Source organism: Malaya genurostris, chromosome 3, assembly GCF_030247185.1.
Source record: "Malaya genurostris strain Urasoe2022 chromosome 3, Malgen_1.1, whole genome shotgun sequence".
In the NCBI taxonomy this organism is placed as follows: Eukaryota; Metazoa; Arthropoda; class Insecta; order Diptera; family Culicidae; genus Malaya; species Malaya genurostris.
The window spans coordinates 281,868,998-281,892,495 of NC_080572.1; the positions used below are offsets into that span (position 1 = coordinate 281,868,998).

The 23,498-nt window shown below is 36.0% G+C and overlaps 1 protein-coding gene across 1 annotated transcript in view; it reads right to left on the reverse strand.

The window, feature by feature from the left end:
- The window catches only part of LOC131434357 (uncharacterized), a 289,695-nt gene that overhangs the window by 182,538 nt on the left and 83,659 nt on the right, over window positions 1–23,498 (reverse strand). The window contains exon 4 of the mRNA XM_058601025.1: window positions 8,450–8,727. Within this exon, the coding sequence (XP_058457008.1) occupies window positions 8,450–8,727 (278 nt within the window). The remainder of the gene's footprint in view (window positions 1–8,449; window positions 8,728–23,498) is intronic.

Sequence of the window (23,498 nt, forward strand, 5' to 3'; positions counted from 1 at the left end):
GTCATCTGGAAGACTCATGACATATTCCATCCACCGGCCGGTGCCGATCGCCAGCTGAAGGTTGGATCAGCCAAAGTCGACCACTGCGACCCCAATACAACATTATCCAATCATACTATCCTAGTTTTAAGTTAGTCGTTAATAAAATTAGAAAAAGTCCTTGGCACCTTAGAGCTAAAGCAGTGTGCCTTAAAAATAATTATATTATTGAATAAAAAAAAAAAAGCCTTTCAAGACACCTTTGAAGGGTCTGTCTGTTTTTATATCATATGAATAAAATTTATGAAGTTTTTGGACAAATATCGGGCAAGACGTTCGTTATCTTCCAATCCATCAACCAAGACTCCTCTTCGTCCGATTTGAAATGAGACTTTTACTTCCGGGAGAAAAGTAGAAAGATCAGTACGGAATGCTTTGAAGTCGGAAATCATCACCGTCGCTGGTGGCATAGATTGATGTTTCTTCCCAGAACGACAAGCGTCCATTTGAGGAATTTTTGAAGAATTTTCTTCTATGTCACTACAATCGGATTCAGGAAGAATCTCGTAAATATTGTTAGACGGCATAGAATCAATGGAAGGGAAAACCGTCCGTTGTCTTTTATTTTTACATTCAGATTCTATAAGATCGTGAATGTTATTCGAAAAATGTTGAATAACGGATTGTGATTTATTCCGTATTGAATTATTTTTAGCCCTAGGCTTGTTGCCTTTCCGGTTGCACGCAGGCATTTTTGAAATGAATGAAATTTTAAATTAAATTAACTAGGCTAAATTACTCTTCGATTGGACTTCTAGCTAGCCTTAAAAATGGCTGATTAATTTATTAGTCACTCTAATATCACTCTTTGTATCACTTAGTCACTCTAATATCACTCTTTGTATAGCCTTGAGAAAGGCTGACTAATTGTTAATCTTTAAAAAGACTGTTAGTGATTCAGGTAGCCTTGAAAAAGACTGAATCCTTGATTCAATGAAACTCTAGGTAGCCAAGAGCTATACGCGTGCGGTGCGAACGACTGTTCAACACCGACTGACTTGAACACAGTTTGTTCACTGTTCATCACCGTCAACGAGAAACAGATCGAGAGGGATGTATTCGATAAAAAAGACGCACTGAAAATCTTCTATAATATTTTTACGAAATATGAAAGTATGAGGAAATCTTTTTCTTATAATTATTTATTATATCTGTCAAGTTCCACAGTTATTAAAACAGTAATTCCAATCATGGTATCGAATTAAGAAATTCTTGATGAAAAATAAATGAGGTGCAACAGTTCCAGAATCGTAATTAATCAGGAATCGTTTAATACCGTTTGATTCTTGGAAGCTGGAGTGCAGGTTCAAAATTACAAAACAAATAGAAAGAACTTCCGAATTCGCATAGATTGTAACTTGCAAATTAAGTAAATTTTGGATGAAAATATGGGGGATTGAAGTAGGAAGTTCTATGTGTTGAGGCGAAGAGTTCTGTTCATTTCTCTTATCGTATTGATACTCAAATTGATATCAAATACTTTTAATCTAATTAGTAAACTCTTCAAATTTGGTTGATTATAGCAGTTTCGGAGGCACCAGAAAAAGCGTTCAAAAATTTCGAAATTTAACTCACATCGATTTCTTAGAGATGGCTGAATCAATTTTGATAAGCTTTTATTCTAATAAAGAATCCTAGTCCTAGCCCCATATGATCATATTTAATTTCATCGAGACTCAGCTTCCGGGTCTGGAATTACAGGGAGACGAGTATTGAAAATTTCAATTTGTCATCAGAAGTTACGATGAACAACAGAATAATCTTCTTAGTAGCGGTCCAATACTCCAAAATTGAGCTTACATAGATTTCCCAGAAATGACTACGACGATTTTCATAAAAGGAAGAAGAAATCCAAAAGAAAGTCCCTAGGTTTCATAGACTTCTATGCTGTTTCAACAGAATCCAATAGTCAATGAGTTAACCGATGTAATTAATCAGTAAATCGAACACGAAAAGATATTAAAGAAATACTCATCTATTTTGCGAAACATGTTGTTGTTGTTGTTGACAGCAATTGTAACTCCGTATTCAAGAACGCCAGAATACTGAAAATAAACATTATAGAGGCAATACACATCGTTGAAGTCATAAAACTTCATAGGCTTTCGCAGTGACAAAAACAAAGATGATCCAGATCCGTTCTGATCCCATATTTATAAGACCCTTTCAGTGTCCATTTGTAGAGCACCACACCCCACAAGGCTTACGATGATACGATATTTTTTGAGGTCATCTGCATCATACACTACTTCAAATGATTCACTGTATAGATCATTCACGAATTGCATTAGAAGGAGTGGTTCGAAGTGGCTCCCTTGTGACAAAAATATTTTCACTAATAAATATTAGTTTTTTGTAGTTGTTGTCTTCACAAAAGTTGTTTGTAATCAAATGGTGCTCCTTTCAATGAAAAAAGTTACAATAAAGTTATAGGAAATTTTATTTTGAGCAACTTTGCTTAAAAAAGCACCTCTCTAGCTTTTCATTTGATCGAGTTACATCAATTTTCCCCAGGAGAAGTAGGGTGGCTCCTGAAAAATCACTTTTTTTGTTCTAACTTTTTTGTGAAACGTTCTACGGAAAAGTTGTCTTCAGAAGAGTTGTTGAACTAATCATTCGGCACAATCTTGCTCAACCAAGTTTTTTCATATGAGCTACCAGTAAAAAGTTATGATTGATTTTTTATAAAAAACTAGTCAAGCTTCAAATATAAATATTCATTAGATGACAGATCGATAAAAATGTATCCAATGCGGTTCCTGAAAGGTCATAATATAAGTAAAAATTTGGAAATTGAAAATTGGAAGGGTGTTATTCTTTTAACTTTTTTAAATTAGTTTTAAAAATACCTTCAAAAAACTCAAAAACATTGCATAACTCTTAAACGCCTTAACGTATCAACATACTTTCTTCAGCACAATAATAGTATCGAATTAGTTCTACAAATGTTCCATACTTTGTCCTTTCGAGAAATGAGACACACAAAAACTACAGCCGAAAATAGATTTTTTGTAAGTCAAAGCACTTCCTGAAACCCAAGAAATTCATTAGTTTGTTAAAATGTGTAGAATGTATTTATTCGAACCAAAACTCATTGTGCGTCGTTTTCCGGCTTACACAGGCTATTCAATACACAAGTGGATGAGAAAGAAGGGCCAGTGTCATAGGCGTCTCGGCACGATGTGGATAATAATACAGTGAAGTCTTTTTTAGGCGAGTTTACATACGCATAAAAAACCGCATAACTCTGAAAATTCGCATAAAAAACCGCATAACTCTGAAAATTCGCATAAAAAACCGCATAACTCTGAAAGTTCGCATAAAAAAGTCGCATAAAAACCGCATAAAAAACACCTTAGTGTATTTGCATTTTACTAACTTATACCAACTTGTTGGAATGGTTGTCGAGATCATGAAAATTTCTGTTCATAAATTTATCATGGCCAACTAGTTCGGAAAAATCATACTACAAAGTATCTCTAATCCTGAAGTAGTTATTTTGGTAATAAATGAATTAAAATTAAATCTATTTTCGGCTGTAGTTTTAGTGTGTCTCATTTCTCGAACGGGCAATGTACGGAATATTTGTAGAAATAATTTGATACTATTATTTTGCTGAAGAAAGTATGTTGATACGTTAAGGCGTTTAAGAGTTATGCAATGTTTTTGAGTTTTTTAGGGTATTTTAAAAACTATTTTGAATAAGTTAAAAAAATAACACCCTTCCAATTTTCTCTTAATTTTTTACTTATATTATGACCTTTCAGGATTCGCATAGGATACATTTTTATCGATCTGGCATCTAATGAATATTGATATTTGAAGGTGGACTAGTTTTTGACAAAAAAAAACAATCATAACTTTTCACTGGTAGCTCATATGAAAAAGTTTTTTCAGCAAAATTGTGCGCAATAATTAATTAAACAACTCTTCTGAAGACAACTTTTCCATAGAACGTTTCACAAAAAAGTTAAAATAAAAAAAGTGATACTTCAGGAGTCACCCTACTTATCCTGGGGAAAATTTATGTAACTCGATCAAATGAAGAGCTAGAGAGGTGCTTTTTTTCAACAAAGTTGCTCGCAATAAAATTTCTTACAACTTTATTTTACAACGAAAACATTTTTGAGTTTAACTAAGAAAGTTAGATTTCAGATTTCAATCTAAATGAGGACCACCCTAGTAACTTTTTTCATCAAAAGGAGCGCCATTCGATTACAAACAACTTTTGTGAAGACACCAACTACAAAAAACTAATATTTAATAGTGAAAACATTCTTGTCACGCTAATTTCCCATTTCGGACCATAGTGCATTGTTGGGTAATCTTTCTGTTCTTTGACATATAATAATGGATCCTGGCTTCGTAAACAATTTCCAACCGACACCAAATGTTCAACCGAAACTAACCACCATAACCGAAAATGCATCCGAAATGTGCTCGCGTGCATCTTTTTAGTCCTGAGTATGCATGTTTAGCACACAGCAGCAGGATATCTTTTCTGTCTGCAGAATTGAAACCATTACTTAACGGAAAATCTGAAGGAGCACCAACGAAAAAATATTCATCCATCTTTTGCCTCGCAAAAATGGGTTTTAAAAAATGAAACTCAGTTTGTATTTCTCTTTTAGAAGGGTTATGCAATCACTGCGAACACCGACTTTAGGGGATGTATATAAAAGACGTCACGCTTTTTTGACGATTTTTGACTCCCCATCCCCCCTTTGTCACAAATTGTCATAGAAGCAAAGACCCCCCACCCCCCTATGTCACATGTCACGAATTCAAAGTAAATAAAATTCATCTCAATACATTCTCAATATGTATGACAAATCATACAAATATGAGGGAAAAATCGATTTATTACATGCAGTCATTAGATTAAAAAATATCCCTAAAACTACAAAAAAGTACATAGATATATTATTGTTTTAGGTAAAGAATAATATTTCCTTAGTGTAGCATACAGGGCTGAGAAAATAAAGACCAAAACCTCATCAAAACGAGATCACTGCCAGAGAATCTTTTCATGATCAGTTGATTAGTGAATTTTAAATCACATCGATCAATATCGGTACTGATCTTCCGTCTCACAATGAATAGTGATTTTGAGCTAAAATGATTCTCGATTTATGTAAGTTCAATCATTGGATGATTCGATAAGCTTTGATGTTGGTGGAGGAAAATCACATATGATCAAGATAAGACATGACATGATCTACGTCTGAAATCGTTGATCTCCCGCCCTTCTTCAAAAGGAGTACAATTGAATAAACTGCATCAGGAACAGATAAGAGAAATTCTTATGATATACCTACTATTATCAATGCTAGAAAATCAAATTACTGAAAAAATTGTCAGTGTATAACTTAAGTTAAACCGTTTGAAGGCATGTTTTTCTTTTTTACTCATATTAGGCAAAATTTATTAATTTCGCTAATTTACTCGTTCCTCCGTGCACTTTTGCTGATCACAACAGAACAACTTTAAACCTTTATATCAACAAATACATGTTTTCCTATAGAATGTAAACGTTCCCAAGTAGCATGTTAAGTTGCTGTCCTGTATTTTTCTACAGATTGTGCAATTTATCAAGTTGTTTTATATCACTATTCTAGTAACTGTTGTGTTATGGAAAAAGCGCAATTATTCTGTGTTGTGCAACATACTTTCAAGTTCATCCGTTATTATGAACATTTATTCACAACGATTGTGCAACTGATACAAAAACTCATGCGTCGATCCCATCAAAAAGGCAGTAATAAGATCAGTGATAAAACAATTGTGAAACTCGTGAGAACTATTACGTAATGTAAACAATAAATGCAATGACGTTTACAAAAACATGCTAACTTAATTTCTAATGAATAAGTTTCACATTAGATTTTCAATATAACTGCCCGTAACACAAACAATGAAGTTTAAAAATATTCTGGACATAAATAAATGGTAATACTACATATTGTAGAATTGATATTTTATGTTTTAGTAAATAGAAAATCGACAACGAACTGCATTTTTATGGTGAAACATGACTTCGTACGCCTGAAATTTTCAAGCGCCTTTGAATGTACGTGTTTTGAAGATTGCACATCAATTTTTATGAAAATTACAATCTATTCTTTTCAATGAATATGATCGGGAGAGTGTTTAAAATATGTATAAAAAATTTATCAAACATGCATACACCTTTCAGACGATTTTAATCATATTGATGTTTCAAATAATCTGAAAAATCTTGAAATGAATTTTTCTTCAATATTTTCCAATATGGCATCGAGGGTAGCAGAGTGTTGAAAAAAAAAATGGTTCACCTAATGTAATGATTTGTATTACCTAAATAAAAGGAAATATAAAAATGTAAATATTGAAAAGAGACATTTTTGTTTTTATTTTTATCAAACTAGTTGACTTGAACAACAATACAGTTTAGTCATTCATCTTAGTGAACCCGAATTTGTGATACACACTGTAGGTATTATTTTAGTGAGCCCATGTGCTTTAGTTGCAAAAACAAGTTGCTCAAGCGGTAATATGTAACTATGAGAGTAACTATGGTGAACTCAACTTTTCGTTCAATATCTTCGAAAAGTGATGTCAGGTCTGTTCATTTTTTCGCGAGATGAAAACCGAATACAAATTTTCTGAATTGATTTTTGTTTTCAATGCGTATGTAATGCTGTTTTTTTTAACTTTTATGATAATATTCTCATGTCGGTAAGTTTTACGTTCATTTCAAGCAGATAAATCTGATACAACTTATTTGCAAGTTATTAATTTACACACTGACTTTAAATTTCATGAAGCAATCAAGACAATGCGAACTCGGTAACAAAATAGTTCTTACTGCGAGGTTTTCAATTCGGTTTATCAGGTTTTGCCTTGCGAAGAGCATAATTTCACTATTTTTTTTCACAAGAGATATACAGCCAATTCGGCATATATTGAATCCGATACAATTATGACAGCCATTTGGAAATCATAAGTTGAACAATTGTTTTAGTTACTTCGTTTCTACATGACGATGTGAAAATTTTTGCAGAGCTTCTATAACTGATAGTGCAACGTTGGCAAGTTGGTGATTTGCTGCACAATTGTTTTAGATGTACCTTAAATTGTTCTGTAGTGATTTTTTCGGTAGTATTGTAAAACTTAACAGTGATAAATTGCACAACCGATTTTAATATATTTAAAAATCTTCCTGAACTTATCTAACATAAGAAAGCAATTCTAAAACAATTGTAAAACCTCTTGAAATTTCAATAAGTTACATTTGCTACTTGGGTTTATTGTGGAGATTTTTCCAGGAAATAGGGCAAAGCAGTAATATAATTAGGTATTTCAAAAATGCGCTCATGGAAAATATTGGACGTCGCATTCCAAAAACCTCCCCCCTTTCCCCTGTCACAAAAGGTCACGTTTTATGAAACACCCCCCTACCTATTGCGGCGTGACGTCTTTTATGGACAGCCCCTTAGAACCGTAGTTAGGGAGGCTTAGTATCATATGAATTTTAAACTGGTGACGATGTGAAAACTGTGACGATGTGGAACTGTGCTAAAGATTACTCCAAAATATGGGTCTTATTAGTTTGTTTCTGAAATAGAACTTGCATATATTGCTCATATTATCAGTAGTTAGAAAGACAGTTTTTAATAAAGCTTTATTATAATATATGAGAACTGAATGTTTAAAGAGTATATTTTATATATAAAACGTAGATTATTCGATTTTGCGAGGGGCCAGGGCCCCTTGCATCCCCCCCCCCTCCTCTGGGTACGTGCCTGCTGAAATATTCACGTTTTAATGTTTCCCGTTATTGAAATAATATAAATCATTACGTTGTTCCGTGAAAATTGTTTGTTTGAGGAATCTACCATAAAAAAATCATAGTATGCCATGGTCATACATCAAGATTGTATTAATATGTTCGAATTACGTTGGTTGCTCGGTGATCTTGTCGTCGTGAGAGGACATCGTTTTCGTAACATGGAAGTACTCGGCAAGTACGTAAAACGATTAATGAAAATGGAATGGCTTTCAATTTCCCCGTATGCATCCTGCTGAGTGCATTCCTTGGTGAACTGTGTTCTGCTGTTTCCGCAGATGCACATTTTCAAAGCGAGACCGCAGTAGTAGTAGTAGTAGTAGTGTAATTGAATGTCATTCTTCAAAAGTGCCCTTGCGGATATGCAGCACTGTTCAAGAGTCGAGTAATTTAGAGAGAGAGATAGGAATAAAAAAAACAAGAAACATCTTGTCGGTCTGAGGTTTTCCACATTCCAACATTTCAAAAGAAAAGAGTCATGTGGAGGATCGGGGAAGAAGAAGTAGAAGAAGAAGAAGCAGCAGCTTTCATAGGAGTTTCTATAGATTAGAGTTTACGTCGGTTGCTTTTTAATGAGCTTACCTTTTGAATGGGGATGATACGTTCCCGCGGTTGTTGTTGTTGTTGTTGATGCTGTTGTCGTTGCGGTTGTTGGGGTTGTAGGTGCGGTTGGCTTTGTGGGTGCTGCTGCTGCTGCTGATGTTGGTAAATCGCAGCAGGCTGAGGCGACTGATGAGGTGCTGGTGAGTACTGCTGATAGTGCTGCTGTTGGGCGTGTGGGGAATACTTGCCCTGCGACGGATGTTGCTCGTAATCGTCACCGCTGTCGGCTGGTGGCGGCCAGGCCACACGCTTCAAACCTAAAAGTAAGAGTAAGAGAAAAGAAAATCGTGAAAAGATATTTTCGCTTCCAAAAAGGTCGCCACAAATGAGACTGTACGAGTGTTTTCTTCTGTGAATAGAGAATGAAGAGGAGGGAGGGGGGGGGGGGGGGGGGGGAGACACGGGGAAACAGTCGAGTGTCGAAAGTATGTGCTTCTATATGTTCTGCCACTGAATCATGCAACTGTATCCAGGTATGTTTTTTTTCTCTCAACGTTTTCATCTTACAAACACTGGTGATGTGCGACGAGATGTTTTTTTGTGTTTCCGTTGCATTGGGTGTAAAGCACATTTCTCGTACGACTTTCAAAGAGTTTTATCCTTTTTCCTACTCAGACGTTATTATTACATTTCGTTTGAAGAAGAACCACGAGTTGACTTTCTGTACCATTCACCGTTGAATTGCGTAATTATATGTTTCCACCATTGTTTTCCAGAATAGCCAATTCTTTGTCAGTCACAATTATGCAGCCCATTTTGTTGTGGGTCTGAATCGGTGGTTCAACTCTTTAGGTTTTTTTTTCATTTCTTTGATTCGTCGGTCTACTGGTTAGATGGGTAAAATTGAAGTATTTAGCGTGCATTTATAGCATTTATACATGAAAGGAGATTAGTAACATTAGTAACATTGTTTAACGTTGAATACTGATAGAAAGTTAACGTCGTAACGAGTCAAACTGAAAATAGATCGTACTTTCAAGTAATGAGACGGATGATGGCACCTAACCTGTACATAACTGAATGATGATTTGTAATATGATTTGAACAGATGCCACGTTTTATTAAATTAACACCCAATTAACTGCGGTCAGTTTCTCGCGCAGTTGAATCAACTGACGTCTTATACAACATTTATCTGTGATCTTTGAGAAATTGTTCGTAGCATTTACACTTGGACTTATTATTAGCGCAAAATATATGTCGAGTGCCAGCGTATTATGGGTTAATTGGACGAGGATCAGTTCTCGGTTCAGCTTTCATTAATATTTGTGCTTTAACACGATTTCGGAAGCTGTACTTGAAGAGTATTAATCGAAGTTCCCGAAAGAATATTTCGTATGATTCTTCAACTTGAGCAGCGACATTTGCATCGTGGTCGGAAAACTTATATGCAAAAGTTACTTCTACTCACACAAAAAAAGTGCCGTTTCGTTTTATTTTGGTTGGATTTGGCATTTTACCATTACGAAAACAGGTCATGGGGTAGTATTTCGCTAACAACGACCTGGAATTAGTGACACAAGATCGTGCGCGCTGAATTTCCGTATTTCATTTAGTATCGAGGTGATGGTAGAGGAAAAAACCTGTTTTGTGATGTAATGATACCTTTCTCATATTTTCAAAACTATCACTAGAAGATTCTGTCAGGAAATTTTGTTTTCAATCTAGAATAAAATTAGAAAATCTCTTTGGGTACAAACTAACACAACCTTTTACAATTTATGAAAAGTTATGTGAAGTTAATAAGCATTACTCTTTATTTTACATCGTCAAACTAAGTGATGGTTTGAAATTCAATAACGTGTATACATATATTCACACTCAGACACAGACCAATTATCAGGTGTACAACTTTGCTTCCGCCGTTTTCCGATAGGTGGCTGTACCGGCTGAGGCTGGTTAGAATACATAAATGATAATGCCTTTAAAGTGAGTGTGTACAGTGCCTAACTTGTTTTCGTATTATTCACGCTCGAAAATGTCTGTTAATGTGCCCAATTCGAAAAAAAATGCAACTGAAGCGCATCGAATGCTCTCAAAAACTTACGGTGATGCTGCTCTGAGTAAAAAAACGTGTCGGGAGTGGTTTCAACGTTTTAAAAATGGTGATTTCGATGTGGAAGACAAACATGGTGGTGGAAGAGGAAAAACCTTCAAAGATGAACAACTAGAAGCATTGCTTGACGAAGATTCGTGCCAAACCCAAGAAGAGCTTGCTGAATCGTTTAGAGTGAGCCAGCAATCCATTTCAAAACGTCTCAAGGTCCTGGACATGATTCAGAAAGAAGGAAACTGGGTGCCGTACGAGTTGCAACCGAGGGACATCGAGCGCCGTCTTTTTGTATGTGAGCACCCGGGAAAGCCCGGGTATGCTACTTAGTCGAAGCCAAAACCGAATATTCACGGCGCCAAGGTTATGATTTGTATTTGATGGGATCAGCTCGGTGTGATTTACTAGAAGCTCTTAAAACCGAGTGAAACCATCACAGGAGATCGCTACCGAACGCAACTGATGCGCCATAGTCGTGCGCTAAAAGAAAAGCGGCCAAAATTTCAAGAGCGACATGACAAAGTCATCCTCCAACACGACAATGCTCGGCCTCACGTCGCAAAAGTGGTCAAAAAGTACCTGGAAACGCTGAAATGGGAAGTCTTGCCCCACTCGCCGTATTTCCCAGATGTCGCCCCTTCTGACTTCCACCTATTCCGTTCGATGGCACACGGCCTGGCAGATCAACATTTTCAATCCTTCGAAGAGTAGGAAAAATGGATTGCTTCATGGATAGCGTCAAAAAATGACTCCTTTTTTCAAGCCGGGATCCGAAAATTTCCGGAAAGATGGGAGAAAGTTGACGGACAATACTTTGAATAATACATCTGTATGCACTTTTTTGCAACAAAGCTTTAAATTTTGGAAAAAAAAACGGCGGAAGCAAAGTTGTACACCTAATACATTACAATAAAGGCTGTCATTCTCAGATTCAATTTATTAACTTTTTCATTTCATGCACTTTAATGTATTCTTTTCATGAACAGATTTTCAATACAGAATTTTGATCCCGTTTATCGGTTTATCGATTTTTCATCTGAAAAATATAGATTAAAATGTGACAACGAAATTGAACAAAGCACGCTGCGAACGGTGCAAAGGCGGTGGTGTTTTCCTCCTCTGTACCAGTACGTGCCGATGCGTACCGGTTTTGCATCGTCATTTTGTGAGACGGTTTGAAAGTTTTGACACTCATCGTCATATAATTTCGAAGCCGGAAGTCGGATCTAGATGGAAGTGCAGAGTATCTTTTAAGATGATGAGAGCTGTAATTTGAATTATGATTTGTGGAAATCGGTTTAACCACCGCTTTGAAATCGAAGTGAGTTCCTATTTTTTAGCTTTCCTTCACTATTACCGGTGCGTTTTGAAGCGGAAACGGTAGTCTTAAAGTTGATTTATATATCCACCAACAAACAATATCGGCTAACCAGATGAATTTATCAGCAGGTTTTCTAAAAATTTGCTTCTAGTTTCGCCATCACTTGTGAGAAGATATTCCTGAAATTGAAAGTGTTTCACCTATCGCGCCGTAATACCGCAATCGAAAGTCGGATCTGCATTACTTGTTCGGAAATTTTTTTAGAGAACTTAAAGACCTTTCATTTGCATCATAGTTTGTGAAAATCTGTTGAGAAACTTCTGAGCAAATTGAGTGAACATTTTCTCACAGATTTGCACATTGTAATTCCGGAACCAGAAGTAGGATAAAGATGAAGTTTTAATAGCAAGCAAAGGGATCATAAAACTCTTTATTTGAATGTAATTTTGTTAAAATCGGTTCAGCCATCTCAGAGAGATCAGGGTCATTTCGCCGAAAACCGTTTCACCGAATGACATTTCGCCGAAAGGGTCATTTCGCCGATTCCTGCAATTCTCTTAATATTATAATTGGAATTGATTGAAAATAAACACAAATGAATGATAATACGTTAACGCCCGTTTTGTTGACCTACAGTTGTACTTCTTGAATAAATATTGATTCTTGTACTCTTGAATAAAAATTGATTCATGAACTTTAGAGCGGAGTTCCCATGGAAACTTGTTGACAATTAGCCACTAAGCATCAAAGATACACCTATTATCTACCAGGTAAATGTATGTGGTATTATCCGTTTACTAAGTGAAAAAATATCTAATGCGGCTTCGCCACATCGATTTGATTCGTGTGCTGTCTGACCTCGATACCGCTCGTTCGGACCTAACTAAAGAAAGAAACCTAGCTTTGAGTAGACCGAGCAATCGAGGCGGTTACAGGTGTGTATTCAAGAGACCGCCGTTTGAGTATGAAAAATTTGAAACTTTCATATGAAGCGCCTCACGCTTACATGCGCTGGTACGGAAGAAAAAAAAAACGAAACACCGCCCCTACGAACGAAACACAAAGCGTGTTGTATTCGATTTCGTACACGTGGTAAAAAAACCAAAAATTGACACCGAAGCTTAGGGTTGAAAACACAAGCGAGAAACTTAGATTGCGACAAATCATAACCACTTTAATACTATGTTCACACTATGAGTTAAAACAAGTTTTAACTCTGATTTCATGTTTTAAGCGAAATAACATGTTTTACTTTTGCGTTATTTCATATTTAGAAACTTCACATTTAAACATGTTTTCCCGAAATAACATCATATAATTGTCAGTAAAGTCAGTGTTTAGTATAACATGATCTTTCCGCCCGTTTGATTTGTTTAATAGAAATAGTGCATGAGATGTAAATCAACTAGCTGTTGCACACATAACACATGGATCAATAAGTCCCGAGACTAAAGCAGAGATGGCGCTCGTAGTAAACCAGTAACCACGTCTTTATAGAGTACTAATCTTTGCTTGAAACGGGTCAAAATTTTAAGTCGATCCGACCAGAAACAGCTGAGTTATCGAGGTTGGAGTAAAGTCGTTTTGCAGTTTGTTTAAAAAATGGAAAAAACCGAGTTTCGTGTTTTGATAAAACATTGTTTTTTAATGGGTAAAAACACCGTGCAAGCGAAACAATGGATTGAAAAATGTTATCCGGACTCTTGTCCATCAAAAGCAACGATTTCTCGGTGGTTCGCCGAGTTTAAACGTGGTCGTACCGACACAAATGACACGGAACGCTCGGGTAGACTCTGCTTTGATCTCCATGTGTTACATATGAAACTCGGAGTTTACTAAGAAGGTATTTATAAAGAGAAAGGTGTTTTAAATGTTGCTAACAACAGGGTTCAAATATAAAACTGACCCGGTTTATCGAGAATACCGTGAAAATTATAATTATAGTGGAATCTGAGATGGGACACTGATCATTCGCAATCCGAACATGAACGAAGTATTCTTCAATCGGGTTGCTGTCTAAATTATGTTTTACTACAATCAGAGTATTTCACTAAGCAAACTTCGAACGAAAACTTCGAGAATTTTTTTCGGCCTTCCCTTCACGAAACATTTCCGAGCAACGCCGGGTAATTCAGCTAGTATAGAATATAGGAATATAGGTTTAAATGTTCGAATCCTGTCTGAGAGAAATTTCTTTTTCTTCTTCTCTATCTCAACTCTAGTTTCCGTTTTATACTGATCGATATTTAAGCGTCTTTTGTTGAAAAGATTGGAATCCTTCAAAGTTGTCGATGGAGCTTCGGCCTGGCAGCCCACAACCAGTCCCGACACTGCCGATTTAATTTAAAAACGCTGATTTATGTCGTTTTTGCTTGAGAAAACTGAAACTGACACAACACTTTTCACGAAACTGTGTTGATTTCGCACTTAACAAAGGGGGTTATAAAAACTGACTCGATTTTCAGTTCAACAACGTTGAAACTGGGTTCAAAACTGGTTTCAAATAAACGGTTTGACAGCAGCTAGAGTGGGAACTGGGTTAGGTTTGGCAGCAAGCGAAAACGACACTAGTGAATTGACATTTCCTAGGAACTGATCTCAAACAAATTGTTATTTGCAGACAGTGATGCCACTTTTTCCTGAGGTCAAATCCGTAGATTTGACTCCAAGTCTAATTATTCTCGTACATGCTCCATTGAGACGAGCTTGCCGTGATAACTGCGTTAAATCATCAGCTTGGAATGCCAAGCGATAAAGACAGGCTTCCTTAAAATGATTACTCAGTGCCGGTAGATGTTTGATAGTTTTTATATTTAGACATACAAAAAAATCTGAATAAATGATGCGACAATATTCAAGAATTTTACGTACATATCTTGGAAAAAATGAATTTTTTAAAGTAATGAAAAATCCGTAGATTTTTAAAGGTTCATCCGCAGATCCGTAGAAAAGACAAAAATCCGTAGATCTACGGATAAATCCGTAGGGTTGGCATCGCTGTTCGCCGAATGTCAAATTGAAGAAATCCCTTGGAAAAACCGGCCTACTTGGTTGAAGGTGATTTGAAATGCATCGAACGGCAAAATCTCATTATTAGATTCCAGAAGCTGTCAGAAGCTAACGAAATGGGTTTTCGTTGTTGTTGTTCCGGTGGCCGGGGACTTTTGCCAATTTGCCTACGCGGAACGTGATAATTTTCCGTGCAAAAGAATAAAAAAAAGTTTCATGTTGGCCGTTTATTGTACATATTATTTGCTGTTTTTACTTTGTTCGTTCCCGTTTCCAGTTGGAATGAAAATGCAACTTTGGAAGCCACAAATTATCGCACGGTGTAATTTTTTTCCCAATGTAGCCCGCAGCAGTCGCAGCAACCAAGGTAGTATTTCATAATTGTTGTTGTGCCCTGTTTGACGTGTATAATTAAATCATTAACTGCTAGTACATAGTAATCGTAGTAGTACTTAAAGGTCCAAAGTGAAAGTCTGGTGGACTTTAAAGTAAGTTTTGGTTCGTTAATAAGCGGATGCACACAGCCTTGGTTCGTTTAATTATTTCTTTTGCGTTACCGTGGTGACTGATGAAAACAAAAAAAAAATGTGTTCACCACTTGGGAGAATTTTGTGCATCGTTATTTTTTTTATTCGACCGCTGATTCTGGATGAGAGAGGGTGAAGGGTTTTCCCGGAACCCAGTTGCAGCGCAGCCCACGGCCGAACTGTGAACCACCCTGACAGGAGTATTTAATTTTTTTGAGGTGCATTTTTTCCTGCCCATGTTTTTTTTTCGTGTCCCAAATCCAAATTGGATCGCAAATCAGTAACGGAATGCACGTTAATCACATATCTCTGCTGGTCATCGCGCAAAAGGAAGTAATTTCATTTGGTAAATTGCTCAATTTGTGTCGTTTGGTTAATTTATTTATTCCATTCGAATGAGTTTCACTTTACTTTGATTTGGGTGCTTCGGGTGAAACTGCTGCTTTAACTATGGCATGATTGTAATTGGTTTTACGTGGAAAGTGTTAATGGGGTTCACAAATCGACCGGAACAATCCGCCGGGAGCCGATTTTCCTGTCACTCACACCTTTATCTTCCAGCGATGCAATTTTGGTCACTGATCGGGAAGCACCTGTCACTCGGAAATAAATCACCACGAACTATCGACCACTAACGCGTTTTCAAAGGCAGAATTTCTTGGACATTCAAAGGCACTAGGCGATACGCAAATTGCTCCGACGCGACCCCACGGCGTATGTGCATAAAACGCGAATCTTGGCACTGAACTGAGGCACGGTTTTCGGGATATGCACGGAAAAACTCTTGGTTTCTCTTCTTCATACGCGCCCGGCTCAGGTGTGATGTATTCTACTTTTTCATTTGCTGGTATTTCGACTATTTTAGCGGCCACGGTCTTCGTGGTGGTGATAGAAAAAGTGTTCCCGTGTCGCTCTCGTGTTTTGCGTTATTTGTGCGCTTCGCCGACTGACTGTCCCCGAATGAACGCAACGCAACGGGAATAGAGAACTCGGAACGCACGCGACGACGGCGGTTCGTTCGTGGGATTTTTCCTATCAAATCTATTTTCTCTGCTGCTGGCGCTTTTGGAACCAGTCTTGTGTGTCGTGGACGACATTCCTGGTGGATTACGAATATTTTTCATTGAAATGACTGTGCGATGAAATGATGTTTTTCGTTGGTACTCAGGCTGACTTACTTACTGGCTTAGTCTGGAACTCAATTTGTCACAATTCATAACTATCCAATCGGCAGAGCAGTGCAATTTCATTCCGAAGACCTTCTGCGTATCCGCCGCATTAAAAAGTAAAAGCACATACCGTAAATCATTCGTCAGAACGTTGACATCTCTCATTTGAGATCGTACTACTTTTCGAGTACACGGATAGGCTCGGTATTGCAAAACTAATAAAAATAATAGTTGTTTTTCTGAATTTGATCGGTGACAATTTCGTTAAAACTAAACGATTGTTTGTTTGCCTTCACTTCAACCGAGCAATGACAGACACGCAAATGGAAGCTCAATCGTTTGAATGAATTTTTCCTTTACTCAACGATCGAAATTAGCTCTGCGCCTAGTTTGTATTACTGTTTTCGAATTAGTTGATTTTATCAACAAAATTTCCAAAATAACTATTGAATTGGTTGAAACTAAGAATTTACTTTGCTGAAAAAACGTTTTGTTTTTAGAAAATGTTCTTAGTTTGGTAATATCCTGGATACAAACCAGCAAAATTTCAATAAAATACGATATTCTAATTGGCAACTAATTTTGTGATTGAAATCAGAAAATTTAACTCTATTCAGCCGTCACCATCACTGCTGAAAGACAGCATAAGGAAATCAAAAACGGAATTGGTTTTATTAACAAGTTTATTAGCCAAAACCTCATGAGAAGTGTCAAAGCAAAACAATCTTCTTGAAACTGCTTGCAAGTTATTTTGATGTTTTTTGCATACGTTACGATATATTCATATTTAAATTTCTAATCCGATGTGCAAATGTTCCGTAAACTCTTAGTGGAAAGTTTATTTATTCAGAACTTGTGCGCATTTGATGCGATTGTGCGTAATAATGTTTTTACGTGAAACAGTGAACTGAGTTTCGAATGTTTCACTCTAATTGTATAAGTCAAACGAAATTCGTTGTATCTTCCAACCTATATTGCAACTGGTTGTAGTTTTTTTTTCCGTTGAAGGCTGTATCGAAACAAAAAGAAATATAGGTTCAAAACATAGTTTTGGATCAAGAAAATAAGATTTTTCACAGTTTCTGTAGAAAAATCGTAGTGGGCGGTTGCTCTTCTCTGTGGTTTCTTGTTATTTCATGGTATCTTTTGCTAGAGCTACGCCTTCCAGAGTACTATTTGTATTCGGGTTTTGCTTTCCGAGTGCTCAAAGTTTTCGCAGTGAGAGAGTCGATTTATAAAATTTATGAAAAAAAAAGTTTCTGTTTCTTGTTTGTCTTTTTTCCGTAAATATAACATGGGAAGTCGCAATCGTATTTATATCTGCCAATATAGAAAAGACAAACTGCGACGGCAAAATTCTTTTCGGTAATAGTGTGCCATCTAGTGACTAGTAGTCATTACAGTGTTAAAGATTTTTCCTGTGACAGTGCGCCAAACAGCTGCAGATAGCTGAAGCCAATTTAACCATTTATGCTGGTTGAAAACAACATTTTATTTTTCTAATTCAACTAAAAAATTAGTTGAATGGAAATGGAGTGTGTCTTTGCTAAGAAATGACAGCAGGTTGAATTGGTGAGTTCAACTAACATTTTCTCATTATTAAGGGAATGAGAATTAAAAAATTAGCAAAAGTAAAATTTTTTTAGTTGTTCTAAAAAATAACTTTCCAAAATCAGAAAATCAACTAATTTGTTCGCCAAAATGTTGCTTTCGGTCTTTCCGTGCACTTTACCATAGGGCACCTTTTCCAAATTTTCTCTGGACAAGAAAAAGCAGAACCTAATTATGAGTATCTCTTGTTATATTCAACGCAGCGCGGGCCATAGTGTAACCCGATTGTGTATCCTCAGAGCATTCTTTTTGAAACATTATTAGCAAGATTCCACTCGTAAATAAATTTTTAAAACCACATTCTCTGATGCTTAATTTCTTTATTTTCAAAAATTTGCAAAAGTGAAGAAAAATAACTTACATTTTGACAGTTTAATTTTAAAAATTTTTAATAGTCGTCGCAAAAATAGAGGTGATATTTTTTTTTTTGAAGCCAACAAAAATTTTTCATATAATATTGCAATAAAGATGTTAATAAATTCCTTAAATACTTTTAGATATAACACAAGTGCTTCAAGGCATCCGATTCCCATCTACGCGTCGATTGCTTGTAACTTTTCTAGGGATCGAAATTCTTTCTGTTATGTTTGAATCCATCTGATGCAAACATTTCATTTAGGCTGGGCTGGTCGATTAGATGCGGCGACCTGGGCATGCGATTTGCTCTGACTTAACACCTCCCTGAGTCCTAAAGCTTATACAACACATATGGAAAAATCGTTTTTCTGTAATCCGCTGCCAGACAAAAGAATAGAAATTGGCATTGGGGTTGATTTTCAATTTTTTTTCGATTATTTCGAAAAGTTTCAATGAACCAAAACCATTTTAGCTTTAAAATTCTAGTGAAATACATCGTTTGAAAAACGCAATTTTACTAAAAGCTGCTTATATTTTTATATGATGATATAAAAAACAACGTTTTGCCTTTCTCATAAAGAAAGGCTATGCAATCGCTGTGGAAATCGTTTTTTGAACGAACGAGACCCCGAGTGCCAATTTTCCTACACCGTTCATCTCAGTTTGTTGAGATCAGAACTCATCTGTGCGTATAACAGTTCGGCTGAAAAGTTCGTATCGTTTAATAGAAACACACATTTTTTTGCCAAAATTCGTTTTTATTATTCAACATAATTGCCATCAGAGGCGATACAGCGATTATAGCGATCTTCCAACTTTTCGATACCATTTTGATTTGTCCTTTGCCTCAAAATAGGCCTCAGTTTCAGTGATTACCTCTTCATTGCTTCTAAATTTTTTACCAGCGAGCATTCTCTTGAGGTCTGAGAACAGGAAAAAGTCACTGGGGCCAAATCTGGAGAATACGGTGGATGAGGGAGCCCAATTCGTTCAATTTCAGCATGGTTTTCATCGACTTGTGACACGGTGCATTGTCTTGATGAAACAAAACTTACCGGCCGACTGTTGAGTCTTTCCACGTTTTGGGCTCGGTTCATCGCGTGCTGATTGTCGATTGGACTCCGGAGTGAAGTGATGGAGCCATGTTTCGTCCATTGTTATATATCGACGAAAAAAATCGGTTTTATTTCGATATAACAGCTCCAAACACTGCTTAGAATCATCAATTCGTTGTTGTTTTTGATCGATTGTGAGCTCACGCGGCACCCATTTTGCACAAAGCTTTCTCATATCCAAATATTCGTGAATAATATGTCCAACACGTTCCTTTGATATCTTTAGGGTGTCAGCTATCTCGATCAACTTCACTTTACGGTCATTGAAAATCATTTTGTGGATTTTTTTCACGTTTTCATCGGTAACAGCCTCTTTTGGACGTCCACTGCGTTCATCGTCTTCGGTGCTCATATGACCTGTACGAAATTTTACAAACCACTTAGGAATTGTTGCTTCGCCCGGTGCAGAGTCTGGATAACACTCATCAAGCCAGTTTTTGGTATCGACGGCACTTTTTTTCATCAAAAAGTAGTGTTTCATCAACACACGAAATTCCTTTTTTTCCATTTTTTTTCACAATAACAAAAGTAGCTTCACTCAAAATGCAATATCTCACAAACTAATAATCAGACAGCTGTCAAATTTATACACGTATCTTTCGAAGGTTGATACTAACTGAAAATGGTATGGATTTAATTCTAGTGGCGCCCTCTCATAGAAACGATACGAACTTTTCAGCCGATCTGTTATATTTGTATATACACTCGTTTTCAGATCCGAGTTTTGGTTCCAGAGTAACGGGGTAAAACGTGCCAAGTAATGAAAAAAAACTGCACTCGATTTTCTCAGAGACCGCTCGACCAATTTTCGCATACTTAAACTCTAATGAAAGGTCTTACAATTTCATAGATTTTTGTCGTGTTTTATCCAGATGCGACTTCCGGTTCCGAAATTACAGGCTGATACATATACAAATTTCAGTTTGAGCTTTTTACCAAGTAATTCTTCAATTAGGCGCGTCTGGATAGTTGATGACCAAATATATTTACTTAGGCCAGGCGCCTTCTCAGAACATATTGGTCAATTTTCTTACGAATGAAAATAATGTATATTAGCACTTGAATTTTTGTTATAAAGTCTTCCGCTGCAAATTATTCATTTCTAAATTACATGAACATTTCGGAAGGGGTTTGAACCCCTAAAACACTCCCCGTATACGCGCCTGGCATAGGCTATACAAGATCCAAGTTAGTTCAGCTCAGGAAAGTATCGGGAAGTTCTTAAAACATACTACATTTCTTAGAAACGAAAATTAAAATCACCTCAATCTCTCGAAAACGTTCACAAATTACATGTTCCGGAATCACAGAAACTAGTGTATTGAAAATCCCTAACTGTTATTTAGAACGACGATTCAAAAAATGAAATGTTTGTGTTTGAGTTTGTTTGTTTGTTTGTTTGATTGTTTGTTTGTTTGTTTGTTTGTTTGTTTGTTTGTTTGTTTGTTTGTTTGTTTGTTTGTTTGTTTGTTTGTTTGTTTGTTTGTTTGTTTGTTTGTTTGTTTGTTTGTTTGTTTGTTTGTTTGTTTGTTTGTTTGTTTGTTTGTTTGTTTGTTTGTTTGTTTGTTTGTTTGTTTGTTTGTTTGTTTGTTTGTTTGTTTGTTTGTTTGTTTGTTTGTTTGTTTGTTTGTTTGTTTGTTTGTTTGTTTGTTTGTTTGTTTGTTTGTTTGTTTGTTTGTTTGTTTGTTTGTTTGTTTGTTTGTTTGTTTGTTTGTTTGTTTGTTTGTTTGTTTGTTTGTTTGTTTGTTTGTTTGTTTGTTTGTTTGTTTGTTTGTTTGTTTGTTTGTTTGTTTGTTTGTTTGTTTGTTTGTTTGTTTGTTTGTTTGTTTGTTTGTTTGTTTGTTTGTTTGTTTGTTTGTTTGTTTGTTTGTTTGTTTGTTTGTTTGTTTGTTTGTTTGTTTGTTTGTTTGTTTGTTTGTTTGTTTGTTTGTTTGTTTGTTTGTTTGTTTGTTTGTTTGTTTGTTTGTTTGTTTGTTTGTTTGTTTGTTTGTTTGTTTGTTTGTTTGTTTGTTTGTTTGTTTGTTTGTTTGTTTGTTTGTTTGTTTGTTTGTTTGTTTGTTTGTTTGTTTGTTTGTTTGTTTGTTTGTTTGTTTGTTTGTTTGTTTGTTTGTTTGTTTGTTTGTTTGTTTGTTTGTTTGTTTGTTTGTTTGTTTGTTCGTATCAATTGAGTTTGTTATTCGTTAAGATAATTTTTCCGAAATTTCAGTCAAAAAAGTTTTCTCCAAATTACACCATTTCACTCAAAGACAAGGACATTTTAATGAAAGTCGATCCGAGAAAAGCCATTTCGCAGAAAGTAGACGCTGCTTTCGCCAAAAACATATTTACCAAAAATGTGATTTTTCCGGAAATCCTTTTCAAAAAACTAAATGATTTTCACATTTTATCGAAGGTAACTTTTTCAAAACTCACTTCTTTAAATTACGTATAAAAATGGCATTTACATAATGCCGTGTGGTAAAGCCTGTTTTTCGGTGAACAATTTCACCAAAAATATCTTGTCCGAAATAGTCAAGGTCATTATTTGTGAAAGTCACTTAGCAAAAAGCCGTTTCGTTAAAAACTGATTTCACAGATAATCTATCGTAGTTTCGAAGAAAATCAAGTGCAATTTTTCAAAAAAAAAACCGTTTTGTCGAAAGTCATTCCGTCAAAAGCCAAAAGACATACCAAAAAAAGCTGTTCCGTAGAAGGATATTTTTCCGATACAAATTTCTCAGTAAGAAGTTTTATCGAAAATATCGTTTTCATGAATGGCAAGGCTATTCTTATGTAGAAAGGTTATGCAATCTTTTCGAATATCAACTGGTGAAAGTTAAATCACTTCATATACAATTCAACTCAGTTTGTCAAGTTTATCTGTATGCACGTTTCAAATAATGTCACTCATTTTTCTCAAAGATGTTTGCATCGATTTTCACAAACTTAGGCTCAAATGAAAACTGTTAAAGATTGATGGACTGCTATTAATTTTTCTGCGGATCAGATTTTTGATTTTTGATTTACAGGGACTAGTGTTTTTAAAGTCTTAAACCGATATTTAAAGCGAATATGCAGAAAAAAAACAAAAAAAGAATCATCTGAATTCGGTTCTAAATAGTTTCCATCTTGAGGTTATGTCAGATGCTGACCAAACCAACCAATTTCGATATGTTTCAGAAATAATAGTTGAACACTCAAAACACAAGCTCAATTATTTTTTTCAAAGACCGATTTTCACAAATCCAAACTTGAGGTTTCATAGACTGTTATTGAATTTCATCCGGATCCGATCTTAGGTCCCGGAACTACACGGTCAAGTGTGTTAAATTTTTTTTTCAAATCTGGCTCAAAACTATTTACAATTTGAAAAAGTAAAACTCAACTAAGCAGATATAAGTCGTCTTGGTCGTATTCAAATATCAGAGGAATGCTTTCTGAAGAATTTCTTGGGAATATCTATGAAAATATGATTGATTTGAGGAGAGGAAATGTCGCATTTGCTGTTTCCGTTCTCTGTCATCTGACTGCATTCGAAATCAGAATTTTTTTTACCTTCACTATAATGGAAAAATCATCAGACATACCAGCTTCAGTTGGAACAGAAACCAAGGCGTAAAACAACAACTGCAATATCGCAATTTTCGGACCGGGCGATTTTCCGTGTATGCTCTGTGGACGGTCTGTATGAATTGGACCGAGTAGGTGAGTACATCTGTAGGAGCCAAGCGCAGGAATGCAGCTAAACAGGCCGGAAAATACTAATGAGCACTGACTGACTTTGCCGGAATTTCACCAAGTTTCTCGAATTTCGCAGCTGCAAACTGGGACAACTGTCAGTTGTCGACTCGATTCCAATCGATAATCTCTTTTCAAGTGCGAAGCTTGGG